The sequence below is a fragment of the Scyliorhinus canicula genome, chromosome 4, assembly GCF_902713615.1.
Source record: "Scyliorhinus canicula chromosome 4, sScyCan1.1, whole genome shotgun sequence".
Taxonomy (NCBI): domain Eukaryota; kingdom Metazoa; phylum Chordata; class Chondrichthyes; order Carcharhiniformes; family Scyliorhinidae; genus Scyliorhinus; species Scyliorhinus canicula.
In genome coordinates, this window is record NC_052149.1 from 86,201,525 (window position 1) to 86,221,074 (window position 19,550).

Below are 19,550 nucleotides of genomic sequence, written 5' to 3' on the forward strand. Positions count from 1 at the left end.
GCACCATTTAATAATGCACTGTGGAGCTCCGCTCATCAGAGCTCCTTGGTGCAGGATATGCAAATAACTGCGGCCTCGATGGGGCGATTCCTGCGAGGGCCAAAAAACCCAGAGTGCCATTAGATAGCGCGGTCGCTCCTGGCACAACAAGCGCCAGAACAACCCCTCAACTCCCGCCCAGAATGGACTCTTTTTTTTAGTTAATTCGTGCCCATTTCTCTCTCCATAGATGCTGCCAGACCTGCTGAGTATTTGCAGCCTTTTCTGTTTTTATTCCAGATGTGCAAATGGATTTTAATGTCTACAAATTTGATGTAATCCATTTGGGACCGAAAAAGGATAGAAACAGTGTAAGTTTATATTAAAATTTAGAGCTAGCCCTGTCAGGAGCGATGGCATGAAACATTTCTCAGGACTTTAAAGGCTGCAGCATTCACAAAAGCGGAGAGAAAACCTGAGAAAACTGGATCTTTCCACTGTGGGAGCTGAGGTAAGCTCTAAAGTAAGAAGAACCCAACCCCTCCAATGAAGCAGGCATGAGTTGAAGTGGTTGAGGAAGACAGCAGCAGAAGTGTCGTTTCTCTGACCTGGAGACAGTGCACCAAGGGGATCCAGGACTTTAGCAGGGCAGGAAAAGTGAGTTGCATAAACATTTTCAGGTCATAAGTCCCACAGTCTGACTTTCCCAGCATTCCTTTCCATAGCACTCCTCATGTCAACGGCAGCTCCATTCGTTCCTCCCTGTCCATTCTCCTCACATCCCCACCTGAGCAGGCAATACTCAGACTCACCCTCCGCCTATTGCCCTCCATACCTCACAGTTACCCTCCACAAATGTTCTTCCTTCCCCTTAGCACAAGCCATTATGAGGAATCACACCTCTCTCCTCGCTGAAGAAGAAACCACATAACTTGGCGAGAGGCAGCGATCATGTGGGGATGGGGTGGTCCTTTGATAACAGGCACCTTATCAGCGACTGGTCATTTGTACCCACTTGCTTCACTGGGAAGGAAATCTTGTGCACGATGTAACCAAATTGCAACAGAGTCCCGTGTCAAGCATGTTTAGCTAGGTGTTTCCCAGCACTCACAGGGCTGAGAAACACCAGGCTATCTAACGGGACTTCGTTGCAATTCGGGCCATGGTGGGGAACACCCCACCAAGGCCACGCTTGATCCTATTTCCTGTATTGAGGAATTCCGCTCACCAGAACTCCTGATTGCAGGAGGAGATGGGGACACCATTTTTAAATGGCATACTGATCTCTCAGTCCCCCCACCCCGACTTGATCCCAGACCCCCCAAAAGCCCAACTCACCTCTAAGGCAGTCCTCGCACCCCCCCCCCCCCCCCTCCTCCACCCTGGAGCTGCCCCACCACATGGGCAGGAGACCCTGGGCCCAGTCCGCGGCACAGAACAAAACGCCAACCTGACACTGCCAGCCTGGCACCCTGGTGACCATCCCAACTGGTAATGCCATCAAAGCACCTTGGCAGTCCAAGGCTGGCAACCAGGTGGCACTGCCAGACTGCCACCTGCCCAGGAGTTAACCATCTGGTGGCCCTGATCCCTGGGAGACTCCCCCAAGTGTCTTTCCATCTGCTCCCTTATTGTGGGGACTAGTAGTAAACAGCACTCACCAGAGATCCCCAAGGCTACAAGGGTTAGATCCCAAGGCCTCAGAAGATCAGGCAAGCTGTATTTTCGAGTGAGACTAGCTGCCTCACTCTAATATGCAGATTTGCCAAATACTGATCCCGTCCACAATGGGCAGGATTCAGATCGCAACATCTCGTGAGATCCTGTTATACCTCGCGAGGCGTAACAAACCGGGTAAATCCTGGAAAAGGGTTCCCCCGGAATCTACCGGCCAAGCCATGCGATCGTTCGGGCGCAACACGGTCGGTAGATTGTGCCCCTTGTTCCTGGGGACTCCAGCGACAGAAGCTTTCCTTAATTAATCCACACTTGTCCAGTTGACTGTTAATTTTGTCCCAGGATATTGTTTCTGGAAGCTTGCCCACCATGGAAGTTAAACTAACTTGTCTGCAATTAATGAGTTTATCCTCGCACTCTTTTGTAACATATACAATTTGCAATATGTAACATATGCAATTTGCTATCCCTCTGGGATTATCCCGGTATCCAAGGAGGATTGGAAGATTATGGCCAGTGCCTCCGCAATTTCCCCCTTACTTCCCTCAGTTTCCTCAGATGTATGTTGTAATGAACTCCAATTAGCATTATTGGTTGGCCAATTGGAGTATGAGCTCCCTCAATGATAGCTCATTGAGGGGTCCCATATAATCACCTGTGTAGGCTTGTGAGCCAGTCTTAAGTTGACTGGACTGCTAGCAGCACTGTTTTGTAGCTGCTCCTGTAATATCGTTATTGTAAATAAATATTGGTGTGGTGACGGAACTCCTGCCTCCCGTGGATTACTACATATGTCATTATGCTCTAATAACACTTGAACTTTTAAGCACAGCCAACCTTTCGAACACATCTTTATCATCTTTTAATCCACTCAAAGTTTCAACTACTTCCTCATTATGACTTTGGCAGCATCTGCCTCGTTGATAAAGGCAGATGCAATTGACCCCTTTAAGGTCCCTCATCAACCTCACCCTTCCTCTTATTATTTATAGATCTTTTACTATTTATACCTAATTTATACCGTTTTATTATTCATATACGTACAGATGACTTAATTGTTCCTTCTCGCCAACCTTTGTCAAAATAGCCTTTTAATCGATTTTGGCTGATGGTTTCAGGGTCATCAGCCTGAAATGGAGTGCGTGATCTATCTGAATGGGTACAGGGCCCCGTAGTGAGCGAGACTAGCCATGTGTTTTCCAGCGCTCGGTGCGCTGAGAAACATCCAGCTATCTAATGCCTATCCAGGTAGGTTGGGGGCCTCAGCGGGCAGCTCCCCGACGAGGCCGCACTTCACCCCTCTCGCTCGCCGGAACGCTTCAGTGCAGCAAGAATCGGAATGTCATTTTTAAATGGCGCCCCGATCTCTCAAGCCCCTGACGTGACCCCTGAAAGCCCACGCCCCACACTCATGTAGGGCACCCCCCGGCCCAATCACTGCTGCACAAAAAGACGGTGTGGCACTTTGGCAGTGCCAGCCTGGCACCCTAACAGAGTCCCTGCCAGCTGGCAGTGCCATCTGGGCACCTTGGCAGTGCCAGTCTGGCACATGGGTGGCATTGCCAGGATGCCAAATTGGCACCAGAAGTGCTAGGGTACCAGCCTGCACAGGGGGAATGCACCTGGAGGCCTCCAATCCCCTGGGAGACCCCCACAAGTGCCCTTCCGACTGGTCCCCATTAGTGGAGACCAGCACTGAACAGCGCTCGCCTGAGGTCTCCAAGGTGAAGGGTTTTAGGTCCCTTGCCTTGGGTAGATCTCGGGAACTAGCTGTCTCACTCTAATATGCAGATTTGCTAACAAGTGATCCCGCCCACAATGGGCAGAATTCACATCACGACGTCTCGTGAGACCGCGTTAGATCTCGCAGGCATGGCGAGCCAGATAGATCCCGGAAGTGGGATCTCCCCGTGTGTACTGGTCGCGTTGCGCCGCGCTGCTTTTCAGGCACAACGTGACTGGTAGATCGTGCCCATTAACTCTGTTTCTCCCTCCAGATGCTGAATATTTCCAGCATATTTTAATTTTACCAGAGTCAATGTTCCATTATGATCAAGGGCCCTTTTTAGAAAAAAATGTTTTGCTCTCCTTGCCTATTTTGCTCACCAGTTCCCCTCTGAGCTCCACCTGCATTCTGCTCAAATGAAACATATTCAAAAACATCAAAACAGAAAAAAAAAAGTTTTAAAACCATCATCAACCAATATCTTTTTGTTAAAATGACTACTGGTGACTCATAAACTAACTTTGTATCTGTATGTTTCACAGATCTTCACAGGATTTAAGGGTTAGAAATTCTGTTGTTTTAACCAGAATGCTAAAGAACAAAGTGGTGGTTCTGCAGCTCAGAATCGGGCTGGGGTTTGTTCCAGTGGTGTATATCAGAGGAGCGTGAAAACAGTTTGTATGTAGGTAACACTCTCAGAGTTGCTGCTTTGAAACCTGTAATTTTTTCACTTCATACAGTGAGTACAGTGTGCCGAAAATAAAATGGAAACATATCCTCCAGTCCAATCCTTTAAAATATATTTGCAATTGCATAAAAATAATGAGCATATAAAACATTAAAACATACCTGCAAGGTTCCACTAAGAAAATAGCAGGATTCTCCGTTTGGGAGACTATGGGCTGGATTCTCCGTAGCCCCGACACCGAAATCCTGTTCGGCAATCTGGCGGAGAATGGATTTTCATGGCAAAATCAGGGCCGGTGCCCGTTTGATGCTGGTCAGCCAGGCTCTGCCCCCTCCAAACTGGAGTCATCGTGACGCGCACCATGCACCGTTTCAACGGCGTTGGCGCATCATCTGCCGGCCCACCCACGATGCTTCACCCCCAATGGGCCGAGTTCCCGGCGTCGCAAGGCAAGTATGGTCCCAACCGTGTGGGAACCCGGTGTGGTAGCTGCGGACTGTGTCGCGCTCTGCCACACTTGGCCGGGATCCATGCCGCAGGCCGGGGGGGGGGGGGGGGGGGGGGGGGAGGGAGGTGGGTGGGCACTGCGATGGCGGAGGGGACTGGTGAGGGAGTGGGCTGTTGTGTCGCGGATGACGAGTTGGGTCCACGCACAGTCGGCGCCATGTTGTACGTCTGCTGTGCGTATGCGCGGCCCGGGGCCCGGCCATTTTCCAGCTGATTTCTGTGCGGGAGGTGAGGGTTTCACTCACCGCCACTAGCCACTCACTATTCCCGGAATGGGTGAGGGTTTCACACCGATTTCTAGGTCAGAAAAAACACATATGCTCTGCTGGCGCTGCCCTTAGTCGCTAAGATAGAGAATCCAGCCCTAAGTTCTCCTGCCGGAGCTGAATTGCACCTGATTTGTGCTCACGCTGGGAGCACAAACCAGGAAGCAATTCCCAATCCTTAGCCATTTTTGCATGGCAAGGGTTACGAGTGATTCCCTCGAGAATCCTGCAATCGGGCCGCCAATATGAGTGGGCGGATGATAGCGAGGTCTAACAGCACCCCACGGGATTTTCTGGGTCACACCCCGCCCCCTCTACTCCCCAGCCTGAGGGTGTCCCGATGCTCTCCACTGCTACCCCCCACCAGAGACCCTCTAAATAAAGAGTCCCCTCTCGAGACGTCCTAAATAAAGAGACCTCTTAAATAAAGTGACCCGCTAAATGAAGACACGCATTCCCCTCCCAGAAGAGACCCCAGAAGAGAGATTCCTGTCTTGAAGCTGGAGAGCAGTTCAGACAGAGGCAGTGAAAAATAACATTGCTTTAACACTCACCTGGGCAATACACCTGCTGGCTCAGACCCAGGAAGCAGCACCTGTCAATTCCTGGAAAGAGACAAACAGTCAGCTGTGTTTAAACCCCCTCAGATCTTTGATCTGCAAGCCATTCATTCATTTCCCTTTGATAGTGATTTTACTAGGTTGTGATTGACAGCTTCCACACACACCCAGCTGTCAGCATTGTTCAATTTGTCTCCCTTCACGCTAAGTGAATTTGAAGTAGTAAGCAGTGAAACTAACAGAAAACACTTAACGCATGAGGGAGACCTGAGTTTTAATACATGAGGGAGACCTGAGCCCCTCCCCCATCAGCCATCCCGACAGTCACCCCTCTTCAGTCCCCACACTCTGGCATTGCAAAAGGTGCATTGCCCCCTGGCAATATGCACTAACATCATGGCAGTGACATCCATGCCTGTCACAATGGAAACTAAGGGGCTCAAGACCACATGCCAGGAATTGTCAGGAACCCCTTCCTCTGCAGCCTGGCAGCAGCAGAGGGGCACCTTATCAATGACCCTTGGACTCCACTGCGCTAGGGCTGCATTTGGCCTACCTTGCACCAAAGCCCACCTGGAGAATTTCCTGATGTGAGGGTCGGAGCATCAAGGTGGGGGGTTGGGGGGGGGGGGGGGGGGGGGGGGGGGGGGTTTAATTGTATGCGTGAGCATGCTAATGATTAATTTGCATTTTCACACTGGCGTGGAGCTGGTAGCGCACTACAGCGCTTGGTGCTGATCCCATTTTCCGAGCGGCGCTCCAGTCTCTGCCCGATTGAGATTCCCAATCGCAGCTGCGGGGAATGGAGAATCCAAGCCTTAATGTATTTCCTGATCAATCAACAAATTTGACATCTACGAATGATCCTGGTGCAATCCTATTTTTAATCAGGCAGAGGTTACTGACGGACCACCTACTGATGCAGCAGCAGATGCAGGGTGTCCCTTTTCAGAAGACATAGAACGCCAAAGTGGATGGGAGGGGTAAATGGTGACTGCTTGTCTTTCCACTTCAAAAAGTTGATTTTTTGTTGTTGTTCAATACGAATGAAGGCACTTTGATGGATATTTCTGTGGGGAGGCGCATTCTCATTTTGCAGTTTTTTTTGGCAAGCATTACAGGAAGCTTGTTGTACAGAGAATAAAGAGTGAGGGGAGGATGCACAGGTGTGGCCAGTGCTGGGGCGTTCCGTTTAGAAATAGGCGCAAACTGCATTGAGTTACTACTGCTCACAAAATACAGCAAAGCTTTATATATATATATATATATATACAAAATAAAACATCAGTAAGGTGCAAACGGCAAAGACAAAATAAGAATATTCCAGAAATGGTAAGTGATGCTAATTTTAGTCTGCTTTAGTGGAACTTTATTGAAAAATCATCAAAAAAAAGTAGAAACTAAAAAGAACTGGGAAAACTCAATACTTCAAAGAAATAAAATACCTAAAGTTACAACAGGGAAACATGCAATTTGACTCAGCCAGTCTGTGAACTGTCGATAAAGCTAGTTTCATCATGAATAGTGAAAAAGGAAAAATGCTGTTTGTAAAACTATTTGTAGTTGTAACGGATTTAAAAGTATTTATTTAAAGGTACAGCATAATGAATAATGTTATAACAAAGATATGTTGCCTGAAGTGGTTCTCAACAATAAATAGGAGTTAATTGGTCTGTCTCATAGAAGTATTGTTGGATTGTGAACGGTAGTTGGTTTTCTTCGAAAGGGAGCCAGCGGCAGACATTATATGAAGTGTGAAATCAAGATGCTGTGGTGCTTGGTTTCTGAAATATTGTGGTCCAGCCATCTGCCTGGAAATAGAGACGCAAGAGTCACTAACTGAAGTAAAAGTGCCTTTGTTTTTGATATGAAGTTACAACCAGAGGTTCGATAAGGAGTCTTACAACACCAGGTTAAAGTCCAACGTGTTTGTTTCAAACACTAGCTTTCGGAGCACTGCTCCTTCCTCAGGTGAATCCTGAGGTGCAATAAAGTTCCACCAGAGGTTCGTCAATGATGCATCGTAAATAATTTTTTTCTATGTTCTAAAAGGCAAACATTTGAAACACCCACCCTAGGCTACACACAAATCGAATCGTAAGTTAAATGAGAATTGAGCAATAAAGGATAGTAATCAGGAGGGATGGTTTGATTTCCAATTGCTGCGATCAGTGCATCTCACTCCTGAGGCACTTGTTAAAAGAAAGACTTGAATTTATATAGCGTCTTTCATTACCTGATGATATCCCAAAGTGTTTTGCAGCCAATGGTGTAATTTTTGAATTGCAGTATGCAGTGATTGTTGTAATTTAACAAACCCAGTAACTAATTTGCGCATTGCCAGATTCCACAAACAGTAATGCGATAATATCCAGATATCCTGGGGGTTTTTTAAAGTCATTTTTATATTTATAAATCATATTTGGTCAGGCATGTGTCTATCCAGAAACCCTGGGCAGGATTCTCCGTTGGCTGACTCCGAAATCAGGAAACGCGATTGAGCAGAGAATAGGTTCCAATGCCAAAATCGTGGCGGACGCCGATTTGACGCAAAATCATAATTCTCTGTCACGTCAACAGTGGCATCAATCCGTTCCGGAATGCATGTACAGTAAACACCGTTTGCATATCATTAGCGGGCCCGACTCAGTATGCTACAGGGCCTCTGCGATTCTCTGCCTCCGATGAGCCGCGTTCCTGATGACAAGGTTCATTTGTGCTTTTAAAAATCGTGATACTGGTGTGGAGGCTGCTGAGGGAGGGAGGGAGAGAGGATACAGAAAGTGTCCAACATTGCCATAGTGTGCTCTCAGTTGTGCTGCTGGCTGGGGGCTTCTGCCAGGGCCGGGGGGGGGAATAGCAGGGGGTGGCCAGGAGGTGGGCTGTGGGGTTAGGGTGAACGGGCACAGAACACCATTACCGCAGACAGACAGGCAGCCATGCTGCTGCCCACACTGCTAACAGCCCGCTGTAAACCTAGGGCCACAGGTCGTATAGGTACCCCTCCCCCCCCAGGCCACCAGCCTAGGTGCCCTCTGGCCCCAGCCGACCCATCAGCTGTATAGGCGTGCTTCAGCACAACCAATGCCATCTTATTGACTGGGAAGAGTGTGTGTGGGGATTGTAATGTGTATATGTAGCTGCAGCTTGTCAGCCTCTTGAGTATTATTTATGGACCCGACGAATCCCATACCATTTTTCATTGGAATCAATCGTGTTCCATGTGGTGCCAGTGCTAGCCCCTACAAGGTAGCTGAATCATTGTAGGTTCGGCGCCAGTTTTAGTGTCGTGAAAGTCCACAGATTCTGCCCCGGCAGCAATACTTAATATCAGGAACAGAAGGATGGAATTGAAAATTGAAGATATTATGATAAAATTGGATAGAAAATGTGGAGTACTGTGAAGAGTTTTCGCAATGGCGGAGAGCCTCTCCACTGTTGGAATTTATACACTAGGACACCCAGACCCTTCTGAATCTCAGAGCTCCACAATCTCTCACCATTTAGATAATATGCTTCATTTTATGCTTCCTGGCAAGATGGACAATTAAACATTTTACCACATTGTACTTCATTTGCTAGATCTTTCCCCAGTCCCTTAACCTATCTATATCCCTTTGTAGTTTCCATATGTCCTCTTCACAACTTATTTTACGACCTATCTTTGTATCATGAGAAAATTTAGCGCTCTGTGGTTCCTTCATCCAAGTCATTTATTAAACCGTAAAAAGTTGAGGCCCAGCACTGATCCCTGTGACACACCACTCATTACATCTTGCCAACCAGAAGATGACCCATTTAGGCCGACTCTCTGTTTCCTGTTCGGTAGCCAGTCTTCCACCCATGCCAGTAAGTTACTCCCAAAACCATGAGCTTGTTTTTTTCGCAATAACTTTTGATGTGACACTTTGTCAAATGCCTTCTGGAAATCTAAGTACAGAACATCCACAAAGAACAAAGAAAATTATAGCACAGGAACAGGCCCTTCGGCCCTCCCAGCCTGCGCCGATCCAGATCCTTTATCTAAACCTGTTGCCTATTTTCCAAGGATCTACTTCCCTCTGTTCCCCGCCCGTTCATATATCTGTCCAGATGTATCTTAAATGATGCTATCGTGCCCGCCTCTACCACCTCTGCTGGAAAAGCGTTCCAGGCGCCCACTACCCTCTGCGTAAAAAACTTTCCACTCACATCTTCCCCCTCTCACCTTGAAATCGTGACCCCTTGTAATTGACACCCCCACTCTTGGAAAAAGCTTGTTGCTATCCACCCTGTCCATACCTCTCATAATTTTGTAGACCTCAATCAGGTCCCCCCTCAACCTCTGTCTTTCCAACAAAAACAATCCTAATCTACTCAACCTTTCTTCATAGCTAGCACCCTCCATACCAGGCAACATCCAGGTGAACCTCCTCTGCACCCTCTCTGAAGCATCCACATCCTTCTGGTAATGTGGCGACCAGAACTGCACGTAGTATTCCAAATGTGGCCTAACCAAAGTCCTATACAACTGTAACGTGACCTGCCGACTCTTGTGCTCAATACTCCGTCCGATGAAGGCAAGCATGCTGTATGCCTTCTTGACCACTCTATCGACCTGCATTGCCACCTTCAGGGTACAATGGACCTGAACTCCCAGATCTCTCTGTACATCAATTTTCTCCAGGACTCTTCCATTTACCATATAATACGCTGTTGAATTAGATCTTCCAAAATGAATCACCTCGCATTTGCCTGGATTAAACTCCATCTGCCATTTCTCTGCCCAACTCTCCAATCTATCTATATTTTGCTGTATTCTCTGACAGTCCTCCTCACTATCTGCAACTCCACCAATCTTAGTATCATCTGCAAACTTGCTAATCAGACCACCTATACCTTTGTCCAGATCATTTATGTATATCACAAACAACAGTGGTCCGAGCACGGATCCCTGTGGAACACCACTAGTCACCTTTATCCATTTTGAGACACTCCCTTCCACCACTACTCTCTGTCTCCTGTTGCCCAGCCAGTTCTTTATCCATCTGGCTAGTACACACTGAACCCCATACGACTTCACTTTTTCCATCAATCTGCCATGGAAAACTTTATCAAACGCCTTACTGAAGTCCATGTATATGAAATCTACAGCCCTTCCCTCATCAATTAACTTTGTCACTTCCAGAAAAAATTCTATTAGGTTTGTAAGACATGACCTTCCCTGCACAAAACCATGCTGCCTATCACTGATAAGTCCATTTTCTTCCAAATGTGAATAGATCCTATCCCTCAGTATCTTCTCCAACAGTTTGCCTACCACTGACGTCAAGCTCACAGGTCTATAATTCCCTGGATTATCCCCGCTACCCTTCTTAAACAAAGGGACAACATTAGCAATTCTCCAGTCCTCCGGGACCTCACCCGTGCTCAAGGATGCTGCAAAGATATCTGTTAAGGCCCCAGCTATTTCGTCCCTCGCTTCCCTCATAAACCTGGGATAGATCCCATCCGGTCCTGGGGACTTGTCCACCTTAATGCCTTTTAGAATATCAAAAACTTCCCCCTTCCTTATGCCAACTTGACCTAGAGTATTTAAACATCCATCCCTAGCCTCAACATCTGTCATGTCCCTCTCCTTGGTGAATACCGATGCAAAGTACTCATTAAGAATCTCACCCATTTCCTCTGACTCCACGCATAAATTCCCTCTTTTGTCTTTGAGTGGAGCAATCCTTTCTCTAGTTACCCTCTTGCTCCTTATATACAAATAAAAGGCTTTGGGATTTTCCTTAACCCTGTTAGCCAAAGATATTTCATGACCCCTTTTAGCCCTCTTTATTGCGCATTTGAGATTTGTCCTACTTTCCCGATATTCCTCCAAAGATTCATCAGTTTTAAGTCGCCTCGATCTTATGTATGCTTCCTTTTTCATTTTAGCTAGTCTCACAATTCCACCCGTCATCCATGGTTCCCTAATCTTGCCATTTCTATCCCTCATTTTCACAGGGACATGTCTGTCCTGCACTCTAATCAACCTTTCCTTAAAAGACTCCCACATTTAAAATGTGGATTTACCCTTAAACAGCTGCTCCCAATCCACATTCCCTAGCTCATGCTGAATTTTGTTATACTTGGCCTTTCCCCAATTTAGCACTCTTCCTTTAGGACCACTCTCGTCTTTGTCTATGAGTATTCTAAAACTTACAGGATTGTGATCGCTATTCCCAAAGTAATCACCGACTGAAACTTCAACCACCTGGCTGGGATCATTCCCCAATACCAGGTCCAGTATGGCCCCTTCCCAAGTTGGACTATTTACATACTGCTCTAAAAAACTCTCCTGGATGCTCCTTACAAATTCTGCTCCATCTACGCCTCCAACACTACATGAGTCCCATTTAATGTTGGGGAAGTTAAAATCTCCCATCATGACCACCCTATTGCTCCTACATTTTCTATAATCTGTCTACATATTTGTACCTCTACTTCATGCTCGCTTTTGGGAGGTCTGTAGTAAAGTCCCAACAATGTTACTGCACCCTTCCTATTTCTTAGCTCTATCCATATTGCCTCAGTGCTCGAATCCTACATCGTGCCCTCCTTAATCACAGCTGTGATATCATCTCTGACCAGTAATGCAACTCCTCCACCCCTTTTACCTCCCTCTCTAACCCTCCTGAAGCATCTATACCCTGGGATATTTAGTTGCCAGTCTTGCCCTTCCCTCAACCAAGTCTCAGTAATACCAATAACATCATAGTCCCAGGTACTAATCCAAGCCCTAAATCCATCTGCCTTACCTGCTACACTTCTTGCATTAAAACAAATGCACCTCAGACCACCTGTCCCTTTGTGTTCATCATCTCTGCCCTGTCTACTCTTCCCCTTAGTCACATTGAGTTAATTATCTAGTACCTTACTGGCTTTAGTTCCTGTCTCTTTACTGACCTCTAACTTCCTAATCTGGTTCCCATCCCCCTGCCACATTAGTTTAAAACCTCCCCAACAGTGTTAGCAAAAGCACCCCCAAGGACATTGGTTCCAGTCCTGCCAGGTGTAGACCATCCGATTTGTAATGGTCCCACCGCCCTCAGAACCGGTTCCAATGTCCCACAAATCTGAACCCCCTCCCTCCTGCACCATCTCTCAAGCCACGTATTCATTCTGACTATTCTTGAATTTCTACTCTGACTGTCTCATGGCGCTGGTAGCAATCCTGAGATTACTACCTTTGAGGTCCTACTTTTTAACTTATCTCCTAACTCCCTAAATTCTGATTGTAGGACCTCATCCCGTTTTTTACCTATATCGTTGGTGCCTATATGCACCATGACAACTGGCTGTTCACCCTCCCCCTTCAGTATGTTCTTTCTCTGTGTCCACAGTAAATGTTACTTCTTCAAAGAACTCCAGTAAATTGGTTCAATATGATTTCTTTGACAAAACTATGTTGACTCTCTATGATTATCTTGAATTTATTCAAGTGCCCTGCCATAACATCTTTAATAATTTTCTGCTTTCTGTCTCCTCCATGTTTGAATAAAGGATTTATATTCACTATTTTCTAGTCTAATGGAACCTTCCCTGAATCTAGGGAATTTTGGAAAATTAAAACTATTGCTTCAACTATCTCACTCATCATTTCTTTAAAGACCCTAAGATGAAGTCCATCAGGACCCGGGGACTTGTCATCCCATAACTCCAACAATATCACTTCCCCGGTGATTGTAATTTTCCTGCGTCCTTCCCTCCACTGTATTTCCGGATCAACAGCTATTTCTGGGATGTTACTTATATCCTCTATAGTGAAGACCAAGGGAAAATACACATTCAATTCTTCGGCCACTTCCTTATTTCCCATTGTTAATCTTTTTAATTGTTCTTCGCTGTTTTTTAATTCAATCCAATTTGCTGACCAGTCACAAGTCCTTGCTCAATTATATGTTTTTTCTTTAAACTTGATAATCACCAATATTTTGTGTTTTTGTTTTGGTGGCAATGGCATCGCAGGTGCAAAATATCATGAGAGCCAAAAATGTGATTCCGACAATGAGATTTCCCAAAGCAATTGCCCCCCCTCTCCCCCACCCCTGTCACCGCTATTGACGTAATGTGGTGCTCACCCAGAAAGTTTAGGAACCTCATTATCATTCATTATCATCTCATTAGCGGCCATCCCCGCTGTAACCTCCCCCCACATTGAATGGTCCGCCCCGGGCATCCTCACCATACGCCAGCTTCTTAAAAACGAAACCTGGCAACCTCACTTCTGAAGGGAAGATCGGAGGTGAGAGTGCAGATCGTCATTAGCCAGCAGGGAGTCCAAGGGGATAGGGGGCTGAACAGTGGGTGGAACGCACCAGAGGTTGAAAAGAGGAGGAGGCGCGGTGCACTGGAGGGCTAAGCAGCGGCGATTCATCAGGGCACTGGGGCCTGATCGGGGTGGAGGGGGCACCAGAGCACTATGGGGCAGAACAGGAGGGGTTGTGGGGAGGGGGAACAGGGGAGGCACTGGGACACAGTGGGGGGGCTGAAGGGGAAGTGAAGCACCAGAACACTAGGAGCTAAACAGGAAGAAGCACTGAGACACTGGGAACTGAACGGGAGGGAGGCACTGCGACACTGAGGATGCACGGGAGGGAAGGCACTGAGACACTGGGAGCTGAACAGGAGGGAAGGCACTGAGACACTGGGAGCTGAACAGGAGGGAAGGCACTGAGACACTGGGAGCTGAACAGGAGGGAGGCACTGAGACACTGGGAGCTGAACAGGAGGGAAGGCACTGAGACACTGGGAGCTGAACGGGAGGGAGGCACTGAGACACTGGGAGCTGAACGGGAGGGAAGGCACTGAGACACTGGGAACTGAACGGGAGGGAAGGCACTGAGACACTGGGAACTGAACGGGAGGGAAGGCACTGAGACACTGGGAACTGAATGGGAGGGGAGGCAGCGGGACCCTCAGGATGAACGGGAGGGGAGGCACCAGGACAGTGAGGGCTGAATAGGAGGGAGGCAGCGGGAGAGTGAGGGCTGAATAGGAGGGAGGCAGCGGAGAGTGAGGGCTGAATAGGAGTGAGGCAGCGGAGAGTGAGGGCTGAATAGGAGGGAGGCAGCGGGAGAGTGAGGGCTGAATAGGAGGGAGGCAGCGGGACAGTGAGGGCTGAATAGGAGGGAGGCAGCGGGAGAGTGAGGGCTGAATAGGAGGGAGGCAGCGGGACAGTGAGGGCTGAATAGGAGGGAGGCAGCAGGAGAGTGAGGGCTGAATAGGAGGGAGGCAGCGGGACAGTGAGGGCTGAATAGGAGGGAGGCAGCGGGACAGTGAGGGCTGAATAGGAGGGAGGCACTGCGAGATGTTCAGGAAGAGTTTCACCACGGTGCTACGGGCTGAGCGGGAGCGGAGGTAAAACTGGAGGAAATAGATTAAAAAGTGAATGAGGTCCTAAAAGCAGAATATAGGGAGTCAGGAAGAACGTTGAGAAATCGGCCCTCAAAGGTAGTGATCTCAGGATTACCACCAGGCCACATGTTAGTCAGAGTAGGTAGTTGACGTTGGCAGCGGCCCCCCCGGCAATTCCCCGGGCACCGATGGGCCGAGCAGCCGCCCGTTTTCGGCCAGCCCCGCCGGCGTGAAATGGATGTAGTCCTTCACGCTGGGACCTGGCTTGTCGGCCGTCTACCACAGTCCTCGGGGGGGCCGCGGGGTGACCCGGCCCTTGGGGGGGCTCCCACAGTGGTCTGGCCCGTGATCGGGGCCCATCGACCTGTGGGCAGGCCTATGCCATGGGGGCACTCTTTCCCTCCGTGCCAGCCTCTGTAAGGTTCCCTCATGGCCGGCGCGGAGAAGAAACCCCCTGCGCAGGCGCAAGAAACATGCCGGTGGTTCTGCCCATGCGCCAACTCGCGCCGGCCCATGGCGGCCCTTCGGCGCCGGTTGGCGTGGCGCCAACCCCTCCGCCGCTACCTAGCCCCCGGAAGTGCAGAGGATTCCGCAACCTCCGGGCGGCCTGGCGCCGGAGTGGTTCACGCCGTGCCAACCGGCGTCGGGCCCAAGAGCCAGTTGCTGGAGAATCCCGCCCCATATTAAACAAGCCCACAACGGGACTTTTCCATTAAATCGCGCCCAAAATCAATGCTCATTTAAACAAAACTTTGAGTGGAGGAGAGGCATCCACATTTCAAGAGGTTTAAAGTATTTAATGAAAATGAAATAAATGGATCAATTCTACATTGTATCGAAGATATTAGATGAACTGAGACCTATGAGTTAACATAGAACATAGAACAGTACAGCACAGAACAGGCCCTTCGGCCCTCGATGTTGTGCCGAGCAATGATCACCCTACTCAAACCCACGTATCCACCCTATACCCGTAACCCAACAACCCCACCCCCCTTAACCTTACTTTTTAGGACACTAAGGGCAATTTAGCATGGCCAATCCACCGAACCCACACATCTTTGGACTGTGGGAGGAAACCGGAGCACCCGGAGGAAACCCACGCACACACGGGGAGGACGTGCAGACTCCGCACAGACAGTGACCCAGCCGGGAACTGAACCTGGGACCCTGGAGCGGTGAAGTATTTATGCTAACCACCATGCTACCGTGCTGCCCTTACTATAAAATTAACCTTACTATAAAAATAACTTCTTTACATTTATGAATTGACATTGTTCTGTAACATTACCTTTAATAATTTTGGTTGAAAGTCTTTGCTAAAATAATGAACAAAGGAATTCTATACAAAGGCATTAACATATTATCAACAATACCGGTGCAGACTCGATGGGCCAAATGGCCTCCTTCTGCACTGTAAATTCTATGATTCTAATACAAACTTCAATTTGAAACTATTGGATTCAGGGAATACATGAGCACCTTGTAAATGCCAACTCAATTGATGAAATTCAAAGGGATTTGCGGCAACAAAGAGTCTTCTTCTTCTTGGGCAGTCTCTCAGCATAGCGGATGATTTGGTTCCACTCGGGGTGGTGGGTTCTGCGGTGGCTGAATAGTCTAATCCTGGATCCGTAAACCCTGCCACAGGTTTGGTAGGTGGTGTTTGATGAGGCGGGTGGGATGCTCGGAACTCTACATTCTCCTTTCACTCTTTATACTTGCTCCACCCTATGATACACGAGGTGATTGGTGCGTTCGTAGATGCTTTTCCTCCAGTTTTGCTTTCTAAGGCAAGCGATTCCCACCCACGTGCTGGTGGGGATATTGTATTTATTTAGGGAGGTTTTCAAAGTGTCCTTGTAGCATTTCCTGTGCCCTCCTATTGATCGCTTGCCATCGCGGAGCTCGGAATAGAGCACTTGTTTCAGGAATCTTGTGGCGGGCATGCGGGCAATGCCCATCACAGCTGGTAGAGCATGACCAGTGCCTCGATATTGGAGATATTGGCCTGGGGAGAATGCTCGCGTTAGTACACCTATCCTGTTAGTGGATTTGCAAGATTTTGCGGAGGCAGCATCACTGATATCTAATCAAGGATTTGAGGTGTCTGCTGTACATTGTCCATGTTTCTCATGCATACAGGATGGCGGGGATCATGGCTGCTCTGTGAACCATGAGTTTGGTGCTGGATTTGAGGTCTCGATCTTCGAACACTCATTTCCTCAGGCATCTGAAGACTGCACTTGCACATTGGAGTCGATGGAAAGAGTGCAGGAGACTCAGCAACTCGCCGACAACCGCAATATGCACGGCTTCTTCAGCGCAATCAAAACCATCTATGGTCCGAGTACCCAATGTCCCACCCCACTGAGAGCCAAAAACATGGAGGCACTCATCAAAGACAAAGAGTCAGTCAATGCCAACTGGAGAGATAACTTCGAGGACCTCATCAACTAAAACACAGCATTCAACGCAGGTATCCGCGACACCATCCCGCAACACACTACCCGCAACACACTACCTGCCACCATCTCAGCGCAACCCCAGCTCATCCTGAGGTCAAAAAGGCCATCCAACAGCTGAAGAACAACAAGGCCTTTGGGACAGATGGAATCCCCGCAGAAGTACTAAAGTGCATCGGAGAGGCATGTTTAACAAGAATCCACAAACTCATCAACCTTGTCTGGAAGGAAGAGAGCATTCCAGACGATCTCACAGACATCTTAATTGTGACCATCTTCAAGAAGGGAGACTGAGACCTTTGATCAGAAGGTAAAGATGGATTTCCCGTCTCTCTGTCATTGGAAAGGTCAACAAAGAGTACCTCAGTGTATGAGAGAGAGAGACACCTTTATTCATGTTATAACACAAGCAGTGGTTGAGGTAGAGTCCATTGCATCTTTTAAGGAAACAATTGGATAGATATTCAATGCAATGGAAAATAAAAAGTGATAGTGAAGCACAGGGCAATAAGATTAGTTTTGGATTGCTCTAACATAAAGCCAGCATAGACAAAATATCCTTACATTCTGTGCTAAAGCTTCCTGTGGTTCTGTGCAACAGAGATGGGAATGGATGGGATGGGAATACATACTCGTGACAGTGGGAGAGTCATTAAAATTGCAAATATGTCTAATCTGTAGTTTTAATTACTTGAAGGTTTGAAATGGCTGAAAATAGCTCTTATATAAAAATGCACATGCACTTACCTAATACGTATAGATTTATGGTATTTTTATGTATGCATATATGAATATATCAATCATATATTTTTACATGGAAATATATAATACAATTTCTGGTTTTCTTTCCATAGGGCGTTTGTGTGGAAATCTTTGCTCGACAGAAAGATTGTCAGGTTCAGAAGGGTGCCGTTCACTTTTGGCTTTTAGTTCTGTTTTATGGTAAGGTTCCACTCTCCTGTTTCTCTGTAAGGATTTTAGTACTGGTATTAGAACACAAGGGGTGGAATTTCCCGGAAAAATTCGGTGTGGTTCCCAACAGCCCCAGCAGCTCAATCCGGACCGCGATTTTCAGGTACTTAGAAGAATTTATTTTCCCCCAGGTGACAAACGCCGCACCTGAGGCACGAAGCATCTGATTCACCACCTCCTGAGGTAATCTGATGACTTCAATGAAGGGGGCACTGCACTTAGACAGCTTCACAGCACTTGCACTCGGTCACCCCAGGAGAATGGCAGTAAGGAAAGCAGCTCCTCGATTTACTGAGGGGGCCCTCAACCATGGAGGAAAGACGGGTTACAATATGCCCTCAGGCTGGCAGGATGCCTACAAGCCATGTGACATTGGGGCGGCACGGTAGCACAGTGGTTAGCACTGTTGCTTCACAGTACCAGGGTCCCAGGTTCGATTCCCGGCTTGGGTCACTGTCTGTGCGGCGTCTGTGCGGAGTCTGCACGTCCTCCCCGTGACTGCGGGGGTTTCCTCCGGGTGCTCCGGTTTCCTCCCACAAGTCCCGAATCATGTGGTGTTAGGTGAATTGAACATTCTCAATTCCCCCTCAATCTACCCGAACAGGCGCCGGAGTGTGGCGACTTGGGGATTTTCACAATAACTTAATTTCAGTGTTAATGTAAGCCTACTTGTGACAATAAAGATAACTACTATTACTACAAATTCTGCCTGGGAGACAGTGGCAGCACTGATCAGTGCCAGAAACCTGACCAAGAGGACGGGCGTGCAATGCAGCAAAAGGATGAATGACCTCTCCAATCAGCCAGGGTAAGAGCTCCCTGTCGCTTCTCTTCACTGCACCTCCGTCACCCTCCAGTATGTCACCTCAAACCTACATGCCTCCACCTCACAGGACTCCAGCAGTCGATCACTCACCAGCATCTCACAAACCCCCTTGGCACTCCTCACCGCAACCTCTCCCTGCTTAAGCACAGTGCCTACACATGCTAGGTGTCATCGACCTCTGACCCGCCAGGCGTCCAGCTCACATTGTCCCCATTTGTGTTCTTGCAAGAGAAACTCACCCACACTGGTGCAAGTGAGCAAAACTGGCAGCGGGATGTCCAAGCTGAGGATCCTGAGAACCATGGAGATCGCAAGGGAGCAGCAGGATGGGAACTCTTTTCGTTCTGCGTTGACCATAGCCTCCGCGATGGCTGACACAGAAGTGACCCCCTCCCCTGCGCATGTACGGGGATGACGTCAGCAGCCGCTGGCGCTCCGGCACATGTGCGGACTTCCGCCAGCCGGCGAAGTCCCTTTGGTCCCGGCTGGCGTGGAGCCAAAGG

At 48.2% G+C, this 19,550-nt stretch overlaps 1 protein-coding gene across 2 annotated transcripts in view; it reads left to right on the forward strand.

Moving 5' to 3' along the window:
* The first annotated feature begins 6,711 nt into the window (after positions 1 to 6,711).
* LOC119964741 (L-selectin-like) overlaps positions 6,712 to 19,550 on the forward strand; it is a 30,430-nt gene continuing 17,591 nt past the window's right edge. For both annotated transcript variants that reach the window (XM_038794673.1, XM_038794674.1), the window contains exons 1-2: positions 6,712 to 6,735; positions 18,104 to 18,191. In XM_038794673.1, coding sequence (XP_038650601.1) covers positions 6,733 to 6,735; positions 18,104 to 18,191 — 91 coding nt within the window. In that variant the 5' untranslated portion in view covers positions 6,712 to 6,732. The remainder of the gene's footprint in view (positions 6,736 to 18,103; positions 18,192 to 19,550) is intronic.